This window comes from Tasmannia lanceolata, unplaced genomic scaffold (genome assembly GCF_043159265.1).
Source record: "Tasmannia lanceolata isolate RefF3 unplaced genomic scaffold, GAP_Taslan_0.1 ptg000037l, whole genome shotgun sequence".
NCBI lineage: Eukaryota > Viridiplantae > Streptophyta > Magnoliopsida > Canellales > Winteraceae > Tasmannia > Tasmannia lanceolata.
This window is the reverse complement of record NW_027518714.1, coordinates 61,245,361-61,262,755: the sequence shown is the minus strand read 5'-3', so window position 1 is coordinate 61,262,755 and position 17,395 is coordinate 61,245,361. Positions and strand designations below refer to the sequence as shown.

At 38.9% G+C, this 17,395-nt stretch overlaps 1 protein-coding gene and 1 long non-coding RNA gene across 6 annotated transcripts; one reads left to right on the top strand and one right to left on the bottom strand.

Annotated features, from left to right (window-relative positions):
• Positions 1-787: 787 nt before the first annotated feature.
• On the top strand, positions 788-16,645 carry LOC143860171 (Tetratricopeptide repeat (TPR)-like superfamily protein). 5 transcript variants are annotated; one of them, XM_077370724.1, is made up of 3 exons: positions 788-3,836; positions 11,269-12,197; positions 15,860-16,645. In XM_077370724.1, exon 1 carries the CDS (start codon positions 858-860, stop codon positions 3,618-3,620), a length of 2,763 nt encoding a protein of 920 aa, XP_077226839.1. In that variant the 5' UTR covers positions 788-857; the 3' UTR covers positions 3,621-3,836; positions 11,269-12,197; positions 15,860-16,645. The 5 variants fall into 5 exon arrangements, with proteins under 5 accessions (XP_077226839.1, XP_077226840.1, XP_077226841.1 ...); XM_077370725.1 differs by lacking the exon at positions 15,860-16,645 and having other exon boundaries at positions 11,269-11,959; positions 12,047-12,515; XM_077370726.1 differs by lacking the exon at positions 15,860-16,645 and having other exon boundaries at positions 11,269-11,485; positions 12,047-12,512.
• On the bottom strand, positions 12,795-14,045 carry LOC143860172 (uncharacterized). The gene is made up of 2 exons (XR_013239624.1): positions 13,609-14,045; positions 12,795-13,520 (listed from the first exon to the last, which is right to left on the bottom strand). It is a non-coding gene; the product is annotated as an uncharacterized LOC143860172 (long non-coding RNA).
• Positions 16,646-17,395: the final 750 nt, after the last annotated feature.

The following is a 17,395-nucleotide window of genomic DNA, read 5'->3' as shown; positions in this document are numbered from 1 at the left end:
CGATTAAATACCATTATTTATTAAAAAAAAAGTGTTACAAATTTTCGTCCGAAATTTCGAACCAAATTACCAAATTTTAGATTTTGCCGAAATCTTGATTTTCGGTGGGGTCTGAAACAGTTAAAGAAACCAAAATTTTAAAACCATGGGCACAACCTATTCACATTGTGGGCCATCAAATGGACGGCTTGGATCATCCTATGGTGTGGGCATTACAGTTAATTTTAAAAGATATGGGTGAGGAATATCTTATTGAGTGATTTCAACAAATTAATTGTTGGGCCCACCAACTATTCATGTTGCTGTGAGAGAGAGAGAGAGAGAGAGAGAGAGAGAGAGAGAGAGACCTCTTGAAGTAGTGTTGTACCGATTGTGGACTGGGGGATTTTTTCTTAGAAAGGGGGTGAATATCACTGCCTTAATGCCTTTTACATGGCATGTGGGTAAGCCCGGTATTTTTCAGAACGGATAGTGGGGACACTTCTAAGGATGATCCAGAGTGTTCATTTGATTGAGCAAGACTTAAATAGGTTTTACCCAGTAAATCATCTCCATAGGATGATCCTAACCCTCCAATCTTTAGTTTGTATAATGTAAGGTCCATCTACAGATCGTAGGGTTAAGGATCACTTTATGGAGTATAGCCTATATCTACAGTATGGCCAGCCAAGAACTTCATACTATCAGACCAATGGACGAATTGGATCATCTTAAGGAGTGGGCCCCGCTGTATTTGTTGATGATAAATAATGGACTTTAGTGTTCACATCGAACGAGAAATATTTCTTAGGAGGAACATAGTTTTGTTTTGGTTTCATGTCTGGAGAGTTCTGAGAAATGATTTTTGGAGTTTTTATATGGTGCCCCAAGTACAGTCAAAACACCTCCTTACCCATTTGTACCGTCTTCTCCTCTGCAACAAAACCCTCCAAAAAGACCCACTTCGCCAGGTAAAAACACCCCCCCCCTCTCTCTCTCTCTCTCTCCATTTGCTTTTCGTGGAAACCATGAAAACTAGCCGTTACTACTCCATCAAACACTGGAACCCAAGTCATCTAATCACAAATTTCCTTCACTCAAAGAAGATTTCCCATCAAAACCTCTTTCTTTTATCAATCCCAAATTCTCCCCAATTTACCAGGAATTACTACGCAGACCCAGCTCTTCCTTTACACACTACTCATCAGATAGCTCGTGAAATCTCCACAATCTTTTCCAAAAACCCTTCTCCCTTCAACAAAGAAAGCGAAATTTTACAACACCTTGGAGCAACCCTAACCCTTGGAACAGTTGAAAAGCTCTTGAATGACTTTAAAAGTTGGAGAATTGCCCACCAATTCTTCTTATGGGCTGCCCAGCAAGATGGGTTCAGACACAATTGTTATACTTATAATGCCATGGCATCGATCCTCTCGCGGGCCCACCAGAAAACCCATCTCAAAACCCTATCCAAAGACATGGTGAACTCTGGGTGCCCCATGACTCCGGGAGCATTAGGGTTTCTAATTAGGTGTTTGGGTAGTGAAGGACTAGTGGATGAAGTGAATTATGTGTTTGATCACGCAAAATCAACCAATTGGGTTCCCAATACTTACACTTATAATTGTTTGTTAGAGGCTCTTGCTAAGTCTAGTCGGGTCGATTTGGTGGAGTCGAGGTTTAAGGAGATGGTCGATTCGGGGAGGGAGTCTGATAAGTTTACGCTAACAGCAGTCTTGCAGGCGTACTGCAATGTTGGGAAATTCAAAGAATCTTTGATCATTTTCGATAGGATTCGCGATAATGGCTGGGTTGACGAACACGTCTTCTCGATTTTGATAGTCTCACTTAGCAAGTGGGGGGAGGTTGATAAGGCTCTTGAATTGATACACAGAATGGAACATTTCAATATGAAACTTAATGAGAAAACACTTTGCATTTTGATTCATGGATTTACAAGGGAGAAGAGAGTAGATAGTGCTCTCATTCTGTTTGATATGATGAATCAATTGGGTTTTAGCAGAGACTTGGCTCTTTACAGTGTATTGATTGAGGGGCTTTGTGAGAGGAAAGAGTTTACCAAGGCTCTGGATTTGTATGTGGAGATGAAGGAGTCTGGTGTATTTCCTGATGTCAGTTTAGTAAAGAAATTGATTTCGTCTTTCTGTATAGAAGGGGATTTGGTCACTGCAAACAGGTTGCTCAAGGAAGATGGATTAAATTTGGATGTATCGACTTTACTTTTTGTTCATAATGCGGTCCTAGAGGGACTTGTTAATCATGGTGAGGTAGACAAAGCTTATTCCCATGTTCATGCATTGATGGAATCTCTAAAGTCACAATTTGCTAAGGATATGGTTGCTGAATGTGTTGGTAATGGTACTGGGGTTGTGATTGATAGCCTTCTTATGATTAATAAAGCCATCCTCCCAGATGCCACTTCTTTTAATATTGTGATTGATGGTTTGTTGAAGAACCATAAAGTGGATATGGCCCTAGAGCTCTTTCATGATATGGTTGGTATGGGTTGCAAAGGAAATCTGTTGATCTACAATAATTTAATTCTCGAACTGTGCAATGGTGATAGATTGGAGGAAAGTTATAAGCTTTTGAGGGAAATGAAGGAATCTGGATTCGACCCAGTACAATTCACTTACAATGCAATATTTGGCTGCCTATGCAGGCATGGAGACACGTCTAATGCCCTTGAACTGGTCAGGGAAATGCGAAGTCACGGGCATCAACCATGGATAAAACATTATACCATGCTTGTGAAACAACTTTGTGCAAATGGAAAAGTAGCTGAAGCTTGTAATTTTCTGAATGGCATGGTTGAATTAGGTGCCATCCCAGATACGATTGCATATTCTGCGGCCATTAATGGCCTGTGCAGAGTTGGAGAAATGACTCAAGCTCTACAGATTTTCCGCGCCATGTCTACAAATCAGTATATTCCCGACGTAGTTGCTCATAATATTCTCATAGGTGGATTTTGCAAGGCTGGAAGGGTATCTGAGGCCCAAGGTATTCTTGATGAGATTTTGGAGAAGGGGCTTGTACCCTCGGTTGTTACCTACAACTTAATGATAGATGGGTGGTGCAAGACAGGAAGGATTGACCTAGCTCTCCTTTGCTTTTCTAAAATGGTTGATGAGGCGAGGCCTCCCACAGTGATTACCTACACAACTTTAGTAGATGGAATGTGTAATGCAGGAAAACCTGACGATGCTATCATGATTTGGAACCAAATGAGGGAGAAGGGATGTGCTCCAAATAGGATAGCATATATAGCTCTGGTTCATGGACTATGCAAGTGTGGTAGGGCAGTTACTGCTTTGGACTATTTCCATGAAATGGAAGAGAAGGAACTTGAACCTGATACTTTTGTCTATGTAGCGCTTATAAATGCTTTTCTTTCCAAAGGGAATTCACTTTTGGCTTTCAACCTTCTCAAAGAGATGGTTCAAAAGGCAAAATGTCCTAGTCCCACGGATAAGAATTATTCGCTACTGATGGATGCACTACGCAAGTTGTATGAAGATGAAGTCATTTCTTCTGATGTACAAAATTTTATTGGAGAGGGCTGCATCCCAATGATCCACAGTGTCCGTGACCTTGGGGAGGATATCAATAAATCATAACATTAAAGAGAAGTTCAGACCTATGGGTTCTATGAGATGTTTTGTGTCTATCAAGGCATAAAATTGCTTATGGATGCAATGCATATGGCTACATAACCTTTGTGTAGCGGCCCTAGGGATGTGTGCGCCGTTTGAAGGTTCAATGTGATCATACTCATGGCTCTGCTTTTATGCCCTACACTATACATTGAAAATAGTCCGGCTTCATCAAACAAGGTATGTTTCATTACGAAGACTTAATTAATGGCTATATTTGCTACCTTTTAAGTATTTCTTCACAGTGCTATTTGCATGAAAACATTGTGTTTGAGCAGTAACTAGTGTGGCAAGTACATAAAAATTCACAACCCCACATTCTAGAAATTTAAAATAAAACCAAAACAATAACTTACATATAGCATATAGAGAAATTCAATTTATAGAGAGAAGCAATTTTATTCTAGTATGGAGTTTGCTTGTAGAAGCAATTTTCTTTCTAGAATTTGGTGTGGACTTTGGACTCCGAAAAAACCCTAATGAACAGCCTATGGTTGAATGCTCTCTCAGTTAAGTGTGCTTGAAAACAACAAATTTTAAAGCTTTAAGGGTTTGAATTCAAATGCTGTAACGGGAGGTTAACCCGAATTAGAGTTTAAATCTGATAAAAAAAAGAGACTCCAAAGTTTGGATTGGAGTATAATGGTTGAGCTTGAACTGGATTTAGTTAATCTTGTAAAGGTATTAATCGAGGCTTAATATCTAAATCGGGGCTTAGGCTATATTGAGAGTGAGTTTTTTTTTTTAGAGGTTCAAGCTACTGGCCTTTTGCGGCGAGTATGAGCTATTACCAACCTGCGAAGCTGATGTAGCAACGGAGAGTTTTATTCGCTAAACTTGGCAGATTGTCGAGTGGGGATGTTGTTGGCCTGACCGGGAGTCGTGAGGTCGATGTATAACAACAACGGGTCTTCTTTGGCTGTCTTGGCAAGTTTTAGTATGCAATGGCAGAGATCGAATAAGAGTCTGCAAATGACGCAAACTGAAATTCCTCGAGTATAACAATATGAATAAAGAACTGATTGCTTAACTATTCTGAGCAGATGGTATCATGTATGAAATTAGGCAATGCACAATAAAATCAGTTAACTGTGTCGCATAGGCAAGAATCTAAGACAAGCGACGAACTAATTAAGACTTAACAGCAATGATAATAAGTCGAGGCACGATGTAAAGTGCAGAGCTCCGATATATGCTATTGAAATTGAATGCTCCTTTAAGTGAGGAGTTCTAAACAGACCGACAATATGTGTGATCATAAGCCAAACAACTGAAGAATTTATGTGAACAAGTGAATACGGGGTCTGATAATACTCAGGAACTTGTGTAATCTAGACTTAAATGATAAATTTTCAGAAAAGAAATCAAACAGGGTAGTTCAAATGGCGTATTGTATTGTAAAATGGGAGTTTCAAAACCAAGAATGCAGATGAGTGTCTTGTCTTGGAGTCTTGATATATGTATATAAAACTTGTTTTATTGACCACACGAATACAATTACCTTGCAGAGTGTGGCTAGAATAAATTGGGTTTCAAAATTGGTAAACCGTGATTTCAGATTCGAATAAGAAAACTAGTAGAATGTTAGAGGGACTGATATTGCAGAGATTCAATAGAGATTAAATATCCAAAAGAATACAAGAAGTGCTCTCTTGTAAGATCAATGGCAGTACTCAAAGATGGAATCCAGAGAGATGTTTGGCAAAACAGCAATTGCAAAACAAATATAAGAGAGTAATGTTAATAAGGTAGTTAAGTTTAGGACTTCCCTTTGGCAAGGCCTCCGAGTTGTTGATGAACCAACAGAGTTAGGAGAAGAGGGAGACGAAACCACTTGCAACGTTCTGCAAAGGAAGTGCGTGGGGGTTGTTTAAGGAGATGTCTGAAGGCCGTTAGACGGCACCCAAGCTGCTGCCCCGGTGTATATGGCGAAGAAGAGAATGAAGAAAGATTGTAAATAAAATAAAAAACTGTAGAAAGAAAGTGGAAAATGTAGAAAGCTTGAAAGAAAGAACTATAAAAGAAAGAAACTATAAAAGAAAATTTAAAAGAAAGAACTTGAATGTTGTAATGAGAGGTGAAATTTAAATTTGAATTTAAATATAAATAGAGTGGGTACCTTAAAGCTTAGCTGGGCTATAATTAATCCTAATTGAAGTGGGAAAGGCTATTCAGGATTTGGAAGTTAGATCTGATGGCTAATGTGTATTGTCTAACGTGAGCGAGCCCAAGGATTAGAATACTAACCTGTTTTAATGTCTATATGGCAAGGAACGGATTGAAGTGCCGAGGCACTGGGGCTCTTTGGCTGTATTAGCAAGCTTTGCAATTCGTGATGAAGGGCGAGATTAGAGTCCAAAATCTGCGCGTTTGAAGTGTCCTGATGTCGGTGCTCAAGGCTCTTGGCGGGATAATCCACTAGCAGAGAAATTTTGCTAGAATGTATTGTGTCTGAACAGCTGGTGATGGGCTGAAATGCCGTGGCGTGAGGGGGTTCGTTGGCTGTTTTAATAAGCTTTATCGTGCGCGGCGGAGATCAAACAAGAATCTATAGAAAGTGTAGGCTGAAATGTCTTGGAGCACAATATTGAAAAAGGTGAAAATATTGTGAGATAAATAGGCACAATAGCACAATCGAGAAACTGATATGTGAAACAGACTAAGATGTGAAATCCAAGTTGGGTAAACAGCGTAATGAGACAAATGAGACTAATTTCCAGTGAAAGGATATTAAGCTTCACAGACAAATGATGAACGTATACATATCTAGTTTTAATGTCAATCTATTTGACCCATTTCAAAAAAAAATGTCAATCTATTTGAATGGCAGAAAACAAGTTGTCTGTCAATACAACTATATGATGAGTTCAGGAAAATAGTAACTGGGTGACTAAGTAAGCCTGAGAGCAGTGAACCAAATTGAAACTACTGATAGTTAACAAATATTTAAGGTGAAAAGATGGATACAAATGAGTGATAGATATTATAATGACTAAGCTTTGGGTGCCAGGAACCAATTTTAGAGTATTGTGGTAAGCTTATAAAAGAGTGAATGTAACTGTGGGTCATGCGAACTAGACAACTAAACTAGCAGAGATTGAGCAATTAATTATGCAATGCTCCAACTTGCAATATGCAGACAATGATGGAAAAAAAAATCAGAGAAATAGATGAGCGTATAGTGATTGCTCGCAATAACTAACTAGGCAAAATATTAGTAAGCAAATTAAACCTAGAACAATGGGTTTAGGCCTTCCCTGCTCGCAGGATTCCGGTGGTCGACGAACCGGCTGGCCGAGGGGAGAGGAAGGGATCGTCGTTTGGGGATGTTGAAGGCCTTTTAGACGGCGTCAAGCTGCTGCCCCATTGTATACGGCAAAGAAGAAAATGAAGAAAGAGTGTAAAAAAAGATTGTATAAGGAAAGTGAAAATGTAGAAAGCTTGAAAGAAGAGAAGAAGAGTGATTGAGATCAATTTTAGAGTATTGTGGTATGCTTATAAAAGAGTGAATGTAACTATGGGTCATGCGAACTAGACAACTAAACTAGCAGAGATTGAGCAATTAATTATGCAATGCTCCAACTTGCAATATGCAGACAATGATGGAAAAAAAAAAATCAGAGAAATAGATGAGCGTATAGTGATTGCTCGCAATAACTAACTAAGCAAAATATTAGTAAGCAAATTAAACCTAGAACAATGGGTTTAGGCTTTCCCTGCTCGCAGGATTCCGGTGGTCAACGAACCGGCAGGCCGAGAGGAGAGGAAGGGATTGTCGTTTGGGGATGTTGAAGGCCTTTTAGACGGCGTCAAGTTGCTGCCCCAGTGTATATGGCAAAGAAGAAAATGAAGAAAGAGGGTAAAAAAAGATTGTATAAAGAAAGTGAAAATGTAGAAAGCTTGAAAGAAGAGAAGAAGAGTGATTGAGATCTTGAGAGCTTTGTGTGAGGCTTGTGCCTTGTATTTTCGTGGTTTAGAGGGTTGTAGGGAGGCATATTTATAGTTGAAATGAGTGAAGAACTACCATTTTAGGGCATCAATCAAGGATTTTAAAAGGATCGGATTTGGGTTTGATTTTAAAGTAAAGATGGCATGAAAGCAAGGATTTTTTGTTCTAATTGAAGATTTGGAGGAGATCTATATCTCATTGAATGGAAAAATGGGCATTTTAAAGGAAGATTCTTGGGGAATTTTTCTTTAAAATAGATTTTGTGCTTGGGGCGAGGATAAATTTGCAAAATGGGTAGGTTTTGGGAAAGTTATGGCCGTTTGATTGAAAGCACACGATTTCTGGCAAGATTCGGTCATATTTGGGGAAGAATTTGAAAAAAATGGGAAAGAAAATGGTTGATTTTTGTATATAGGGCTGAGTAGCAAGCTTTTGTAAATTTGAGTGACTTTTGGGTTGTTTTTGTACTTAAGGTGAAGGGCATGGTTAGTAAATAGACATAAAAGGATGTGCTTTTCTAAAGCTCTAAGGAGAAGGGTATGGGTTTTAAATCATTAGAAAAGTGATGGCATTTTTTTGGCTTTGTTTCAAAAGAGTGGTTTTATTTGCTTACCGTGCTATCAGTTCAAGCAAGAAGAGTCGAACCAACTGGTTGCTTCAATTGTGAATTGAAGCTTGGACTATTGCTCAATAGACTTGACTGGATCTACTTGATTCCAGATCGCAGCAACAGTGGAAGATTCAGCCAGAATGTCACGACGACCAGTATTCTGGTTTGTGAATAATAATAACCTGACACTTTCATTTGTTGCTAATTTTGGATTTCAACACTCGAGATTTTCAGCTGCTTGGACACGAGTTAAATTTGCAGATTCTGTTCCGAACTTTGGATGGATATTAATGAGGTTCAAAATGACAGAATAGAATAATAGATCCTTTGTTTGAGCGTAGATCCAAAATTAATTTTTTTAAGCAATTTCTCGATTCCATTCGGATTGTGGTGTCCAAGATAAACACAATACAATCGTGTTGGATTAACTAAAGAACTGGTTCAAGAGAGCAGGTCCTTTACTTAGAGTCAATAAGGAGCAGACTAAAGAACTCTTTGGCATCATAAACTCATGAATGAATTTATATCAGTAGAGGTGCTTGAATCTACAACACAATCCAGATCTAAATGGAAGGTCAGAACATCTCTGAATTTGGATTCTCGGTTCCAACAGAGGAAGCAATGTGTCTGACAAAAAAAATAATCTTCTTCCCTCAGATTGATTGAATTTGGACTCTTGGCTGTTTGATTCAACTTGTTTTGTCATTCAGCTTCTCCCTTGCTCATATCAGAGCAAGATTATCTTGACTAGAGCAGAAACATTTGGTCAAGTGAATGTATAATTCTTTTGTTTTGTTTCAGCTCACATAACAAAAAGAACGGTTCTGAAGTGAACTGTCTCACAAGAATCCACAACAGAAGTAAAAATAAAATGTTAAATGATCAAGGAAAAATCGATTTCCATTAATGTGCCTATTCTCAGTCTTAGGTTGCTGCAGTAGCAAGTCTTCACTTACAGAATTCAAACGTGAGCTCTTAAAACTGTTTGGCAACTGAAGGTAATTAGTTTGGAGCAGCAACTCTAATGAAATTGACATTTCAGTGATATCCTCACTCGAGTAGGTTTGTAACTTCCTAAGTTGCTTGATCTTTCTCTGATCTGTACAAGGAGGTTCGATTCGGTCATTGATAATTCAAAGGTCATTGGATCTAAGCCTGTTCATAGCAGCAAGGCTGATCCACAACAGTTTCACGTTAGTCACAAGCTGACACAAATTTCTGCTATGATCTGAATAGATCTCTCTTGATCTTTGATCAGAGATGGATGAAGGTGACTAAACAGAGAGGGCTTTATAAATTACACGGTAATGGCAGCAGGTTCATAAGAAAAACTCAGGCAGAAAAGAATTAGCATTGATCTAAATGATATGTAAATTTCTGGACAGAACTTCACGAGTGAAGAGAGAATTCTTGATCTGAGGTTTACTGTAAACGAATGATTACATTCGAGGTGAAGTGGAGGAAAAGTGAAGATCTTACTTGGAAGATTTCTTCACAATCTCCTTTCATGGATGTGATTCCTCCTTGATCCCAAGGCTCTCTCCCAAAACTCTCCCAAACACCCACAAAAAAAAATGACAAATTCTGGACCAATTACATTTCACCACTTTCAAGCCTATTTGTAGGCAGCAAATGAAAGTTCTAGAATGGCCAGCTGTTTCTAGCTGTTGGACAGCGGTAAATGCCAGTTGTAGGTGCTGATGTGGCAGTTCTCTTGCGACATAATGGGCTGGTTGCTTGCACTCACACTTCTAGGTATTTCTTCTCCTTTCACTCAACATACACACAGCACATACACATCTCACATACACTTCTTGTAGTTACACGCACTTGACAAGTACGTACATGTGTAGAACTATGCCCTTGCCCAAGCTGCCATATCTTCAAACTTATTTGGTGCTTTGAGAGTCTTTCTTTTCTCCCCCTTTATTCTATGGAAAAAAGTTATGCCAGCTACGTTCTACCCTACTACCTACACTACGCCCCCTAAATTTCGTGGCCGTGGTCCATGTAGAACGTGATCGGCGAATAGAATACAACTAGGATTTGACCCAAACTCGTGAGTTTTTAACAAACAAACTATTTCTCAAAAAGCAACTATTTGTTCTTCAGATGGAAGAAAACACAAGCTTCCTATGACATCTCTCCTAGGCCCCTAAGTTCACCTAGTTTCTCTCCTTCTCTTTGGGAAGGATACCTTGGTCACAATGCAGGTAACATCATCCCTTCTAGCAAGTGAAAAGATAAATAAGGTTACTTGGGAAGAAACCAAGGTAGATGGTTTGTGGTGAATGTCAACAATAGGGTGGAGCGTGGTTGATCTCGTGATAGGAGGCTAGACGGGGATAAATCTCGATCCAAATCGAGAGTGGGGAAGCACGATTGAATTCTGTTGGTGCCATAAAAAGGGGCACATCAAATGAGACTGCATGAAGTTTCAGAAAGATTTAGAAGAAGACAAATAAGATGCCTCAAATCATGCCAATGTCTAGGGAAAATTCTAGCAAAGATGAATTGGAACAACAGGCTTTATTGTGTTAACAATTTTTGTGAGAAGGCCTTTTGGCGCGATAAGAAGCTTCTAATTCATTTGGATCTATTCTTATTCTTAAGAAGGCTTTTCCTATTTTGCACATTTCTGCCAATTAGATCAGGCCTTGTACTCCGATTCATAAATCCATAGGCGACAGCAACAAGTATGACAATTTGGACTTGTTAGGGTCTTAAAAGAACATAACATTAATGGATATTGCAGCCGTGGCCTGCTCCTAGTGACCAAGTCTAGCAACTTCTGAGTCCAGTCTTAGTAATCAGAATATTGCATTCCTTCTCATGACCAATTAGATTTTAGTAAGCTTACCTTCCCAAGGATTTTTTTTTTTCTTTTTTGGATTGCTCAAGGGGACTTGTGAAGATCACAATTACAGAACCATGAGATTAGCTTATTGCATCCAAGACTCCCACAACTAATAGAGTAACACTTTCATATGATGATTGATAGTAATTTGTTTAAAATATATGACATGTAATATCTTTCTTCCTTCCCTTTGCAGCTCCATGGTACTATGCGCATGATAATGATGGTCCTGCTCCTTGACATAGGTCATACTTACCACTTCATAACAAGACTTAAACCTGTGTTTTTTCTGGTGGAGCTCTTTTGACCAGGAAAATAAAATGGGATTATCTGGCACATTTTTTATGTGGGTGACTCGGTATACGCTCATCGTCTCACCAAATTGAGGGGTGGACATAACTCTTTGTGCCTAGGTAACATTATGCTCAAGTATGCAACTGATTGGATTGTTGATTTACTTCTCCTTGAGTGTCCATTGGGTTGCATATAGGTATCATTCCTTAAGTGGCTACATATATTTTCATTAAAATGTTGCACCTGCTTCATCACATGACACCCCACTGTACATGGCTGTACTGTTGGAGGATCCAGACGGCCCATTTTGTCACACGGTTTGAAGTGATCAGACTGACACATTGGAAAACAGAAACAGTAAATGATCTATAAGCAATGGGCAAAAGTCCATTAGTTGGATGTGTAGACCATTAGATTGCTATAATTTTTAATTTTTATTCCCGGTTCATCCACAACACCACCATATGGAGAGTTCAGATACTCCAACTGTATGTATATACACCTACTGTGGTGATCTGCGGCGAACCAAGATGGGTTTTTCATGACAGGCTAGAAAACAGCTCATGCACGACATAGAGCATACGGTAGACAAAGTAATCTCAAAAAATTTCTTTAGTTGTAAATTTTATATCATACATTAAGATCACTGACAATCAGGAATTATTGCTGGATCAAAGCAGAGGCCAAAGGCGATGGGTTTGAGAAGCGACAGGTGACTTTCCATTGCTCTCCAGGCACATGAGATGAAGCTAGAAAGATTCAGTTTGTACCAAACCAATGCAGGCACAAAATCTCTTGACACGGGGCAGTGCCCAAATCTCTTGAGATCAGGTAAAGCGTCTGCTATTTCTTTCTCAATATGTTTGTGCAACTTAGAATCCATATTGATGGCCCCTAATATATGCTTAAATTTTGATGGCATCCAACCCTTCTATGGAGGGTTTGTTGATTTCATGTTGTAATTTCCATGGAAACTATGTTGAAAGGCACCCAAGGGCCTCTTTGGATGCCACAAAAATCTGTCCTTTGCAGAGTAGATCATTTGAAGTTAATTTTTTTTGCAAATGGGTCATTAAGGGTGCTTTGAAAGCTATTACCTGTATCATTTATAAACGATTATAATCATTATTTGCAAATAATCATATTTACCTTCAAAACCATATCAGTATAAAATATATGCAAATGATTTACAGAGGAATCCAAAGAGGCCATTAAGTTTTTAGCTATATCCTAAGATCTTGAAGTTCCCCTTTGATATCACAGAGCTACCATACTCTGGTGGGAAGGCGAAAAGCTGCTAAAGCTGAATTTTGATGGGACTTTATCCAGTGTTTCCACTTCCTTTCCTTGTTTGGATTGCCAGAATCAGGCAATGGAATCAGCATCATTTTCCGATTCCACCCAATTTTGGCATTTGGTTCCAAAAAATGATGCAAGATATAAGAGAGTGCCTTCTTAAGGAATATTGTTCCAAGTACATAAAGCGAACAATAATGTTCTTCAAAGCACATATTGAAACGTTCTTTAGTCTTTTCGGTGGAATTCGTAGTGGTGGTCGCAGCAACCATGGACTACGGCGTGGCAACGGCTAGGTACAAATGTCAAATGCAAACAAGGCATCAACGGGGCCGCAGTTGGGAAAGGTGCTTGGTGGCGGAGTACCACGGAGCCCCTGAGAAAGTGACCGGCGGCAATAGGCAAAAAACTTGGTGTGCCTTGGATTAGAGCTGCTGACTGAGGTGAGGATAACATGCGAAGACTAAACGGATCAATCCACTTGACCTAACCTCTTGAGCCTCCAGTTCTTCTGGATTGCTAGCGTGATCGGATAAATCAGCGGAGATTCATTCAACTACTTCGCTCTCAGAGGCGTTTCTTTCCCGTGCGAAAGCATACCATACTGCTATGATATAGACTCGTTCAGCCTCTGCTTTCCCTACGTATTCGCGCCAAGGTTGGTCTTGAACCGGGCATCCTATGCCCTACCTTCTAGGCGTTACACCTTTCTCATTCAACAAAAAGAAAAAGAGGCAAAGCCGTGGCCATAAACTAGTGGAAGAGGGCTCGTTTCACTGCTTCAACATTAGACTCCACCTGACATAGGTAGTAGGATGTAGTCGAATTCTTTTCTTGTCAGACAGATAGGCATAAAAGCTGGTGCACAAGAAACATGACCATAGTAAGGACAAAGAGTTGGACCGAAGAACTGCCATGTAGCTGTGCGTAGGGAGAAGGATAATACCTATCTGGTAAGTAATGCTCTCTAATACCTTATATAAAATGTGGCCCCCTATAATATTAATTATTAGAGCCACAGCTGTATTCCAGGCAGAATTGGAACTGCGTTCATTTACTCGTGAGGGAAGATGGCACCCTCTAAGAAGATCCCATTGAGATTAGCACCACTTTTGTCTCCTACTTTCAGGATGCCCTCAATGCTGCAACTCCTCTTACAACTATCCCATCTCCTCTTAGAACTATCTCTGAGGAGGAAATCAGATTATCCATTGACTGTTTCACCTATTGGAAAATAACCCATGTTTGGAGAGAAGATAATTCTCCAATAGATTTCCTTTCGAGGTGGATTGCCCTTGTGAAGGAGCAGATATTCTGCTTCTCTCCTGGAATCATTTTCTTTGCATTCATGGGAATTGCACTGGAAGAGATGTGTTCATATTACAATCCTTTCTATTATTTTTTATAATAAATTCTGGTAAGGGTATGTTACGGTTTTAAGTGGGGCCCTGCCTAGGTATGGGATTAGGTAGGACCTAACCTAGTATGGAACATGTTTAAAGGGCCTAGCCTAACATGTTCCATCAACTCTGGGGCTTTTGGCATATTGGTTAGGTACTTCACGTTTATTATCAAAACAGCCATCATGTCACATGTTCAAGCTACGGAAGGGTGGTCCACATAACTAATTGGAAAGAAGAAAGAGCTACTGGTAAAAAAATCCGAGTAAATTTACCACAGAGTAGCGACCTTAGCGGGGGCGACGTGTGGAAAAGGCTACATGGAAAAAAGGCCAGCATATAAACCGCTACAGAGTGGGCTTACCTTGGGCAGTGATAAAAGTTTTATTTGACAGGTAAGTCAATAAGTCGACATCTTGTGGGACAGGTTTAAAGAGTCTAGCCTATTCAAGCTTTTGGCGTATTGGTTAGATTCAAGCTTTTGCCTTATTGGTTAGGTACTACCTAAGTGAGTTCCTATTCTCCAACTTCCCATACCAAGAAGTCAAAGAACAATGGTGAGGTAAATGGCAAATGGATTACTGTGGGTTGGCACCTTATTGGGCTTGGAAAAAGTTTTTCCTCTCACAGTCGCCACTTTGTTGGGTTTGAAGAGAACAACCTTTCCAAGTTTCTACTCTACTCAGAATTCTGTATAATATAAAATCACGTGCAAGGCAGTAGAAATATCAGAGAAAGCGGCGAAATTTCTACTTCACCAAGAGTTCTTTATATAATAATATGCCTTCACATGCAAGGCAGTATAAATATCAGAGAAAGCAGAATTCAATACAATATAGAAATAGAATCACAAGCAAGACAGTGGAAATGTCAGAGAAAGTGACAAAAAATCAGTCTCCCTATATCCGACCATGCTCTATTTTGAAGTTTCTTTTGCCCCAACAGATGGGACCCACCCTTGTGGGAATCTCAGACCACCCAAGACCCTACCTAAATTCAGGCATGCTTGTCTCTTCTAATCCTTTATATCTTATATCTTCCTCTTTTGAACCAAATCAGGATACTTACTTTTAGATTTTGGTGGGCAACTGTTCTTTAGTTCATTTTCCAGGGAATTATTTTTCCAATATTGAGAATATTCGTTATATTCCAAGAAAATAGTGAACCTACAAAATAGGCACTGTTGCTCAGTCCATTTTCCATGGAAAATTCATTCCAATATCGAGAATTTTTCCTATGTTAAGTAACTTGTGAACCTACAAACTACCTTGACTTTTTTGCATGGATTTTTTGAGGAAAAACATTTCTTGAGGAAAATTTTCTCCTAGATTATTTTTTGTGTTTTCGCAATTTAGAGGCAAATGACAAATTTTAGGGATATCATTACAAGACATGGAAACACAATTTGTTGGGTTTTGCAATTTTTTTTTTTTTTTTGTGTTCTTTTTTATCACATTGTCAAGTCACAAACATTTTACTTTATTTTTTAGTGCTTTCTTACATTAATTTTATCAAACATGAGTGGGTTCAAAGTAATCTTAGATCTGTGGATTGAAGAAGCTGCACATCAGATTTTTGATGGATTTTCCTCAAAGAAATTTCGTTTTTTCGCAAACAAGGAAGTCTAAAAATAAAGACTTTTCTAAAGTGTGAGAGTAGAGTCTGATTGGATAACTGCAATATAAACTAAACAATGGAAAATTTTTTTTTGTTTAAGTGCCTATTATCCTGGTGGTGATGAACGGAGAAGAAAATAATTTAAAGATAAACTTATTGACTTAAGATTGTCGATTCCAGGAACAACTTATCCAGTGCTATCCACATGGCGAACAGCCCCAATGTGTATTTTTTATCCTTGAATGAGAATTCTTTCTGCTGGGAAAGTTGCCTTATTACTCACCACCACTGGGTTGCTTGGGTGGGAAGGAAAACGGCAAAAAAGTTCTTTTTAAAGGTAAAAAGAAAGAGTCCGTGAGTCTCTTTTGGGTGGCTAGAGAGGGGGGAGGGGTTTATCTCCTTTGGGTTTTTTCTTGGGTTCTTGATGCAAGCCTCTCCTAGACTTCTTGGACTAAGGATCGGGAGAGTGACAAACAAATACTCAATTGCTCAAGAATTCGGATTCAAGAAAACAGATTTGCGCAATCTCTTTAAAATGAGCGTATCTCCCTCGATATAGGTCGGAATGACTTGATTCAAAAGTCAAAATTTCAAGGACTCAAAGATCTACAACTTTGCTGACAAAAGTTTGCTCAGAAAAATACTAGAAATAGCTCGAAATGGTGATGGAAGTGGATGAAAGCGAATGGACAGGTTTTTGAAAATAGAGTGGGGCAAAATATGGAAAGATAACTTCAATGGCTACTCTTCTAAGTTGCCAAGGAAGATGAGTTGGGGTTGCATCCGTTCTTCTTGGAGTTTTCTAGGGTTTTCTCTCGGGTTACTATCGGTGTACAGTCTTCGGTAAGAGAAGCAAAGAAGGGTTGCGTGTTTGTAGGTTTTGGGTTGATCCAATGTAATCCTTGTATATTGTTCTCTCGTAGTGAAGATTGTGGTATTCATCTTGTGGCCTATATTATTTTCTACTTATACATTAATTCGTGCACGATCAGATTGGATTTATCTGGCTGATTTTCACAACACTTTCCTTAAAATATAGTTTTTGATTGTACATGTTCAATATAAAAAAAGGCGCACAAGTGAACAATTTAGATCGATGAATCAATCAATCGAGAGAGATTTTAGGATTTTATCATTAGTTTTATGATTTTGCTGGCCCTCCTTTTCACCATAGAAATACCAACTCATATGAATTAAATGAATAAGACATTCAGCTATGAGTTGGCTCTTCTGTCTTGTACCTGCACATATTTTGAAAAAAAAATATTATGGGACCTACTTCATTTTATGATTCAAACAATTTAATTAATTATTGAGCCCCAACTTAAATAGGCCGTACCCCAAAAATCATCTCCACAAGATAATCCTAACCCCTCAATTGGTACGGGGCCGTTTGGATACAAGGATTTTACTACGATCCTGAATTTTACAAGTTAAAAGCTAGATTTTATAACCTAAACCTTTGATAGTAAATTCTTTTCATGATTGTAAAATCCAGATTTTACAAGTTAAAACCTAGATTTTATTATAAAATCCAGGTATCGAAACGACCAATATGTGTTTATATAATGTGTTGTCCTCTACAGGTTGGAGGTGAGGGGTTATGACCATCTTTATGAAGATGATTTTCAAGCGAAACATCCTATTTACATCAGGCCCAACAAATAAATGGTTTGGATCATCTTATGGAGTGTGGATGGCGTGAATGCGGGATGA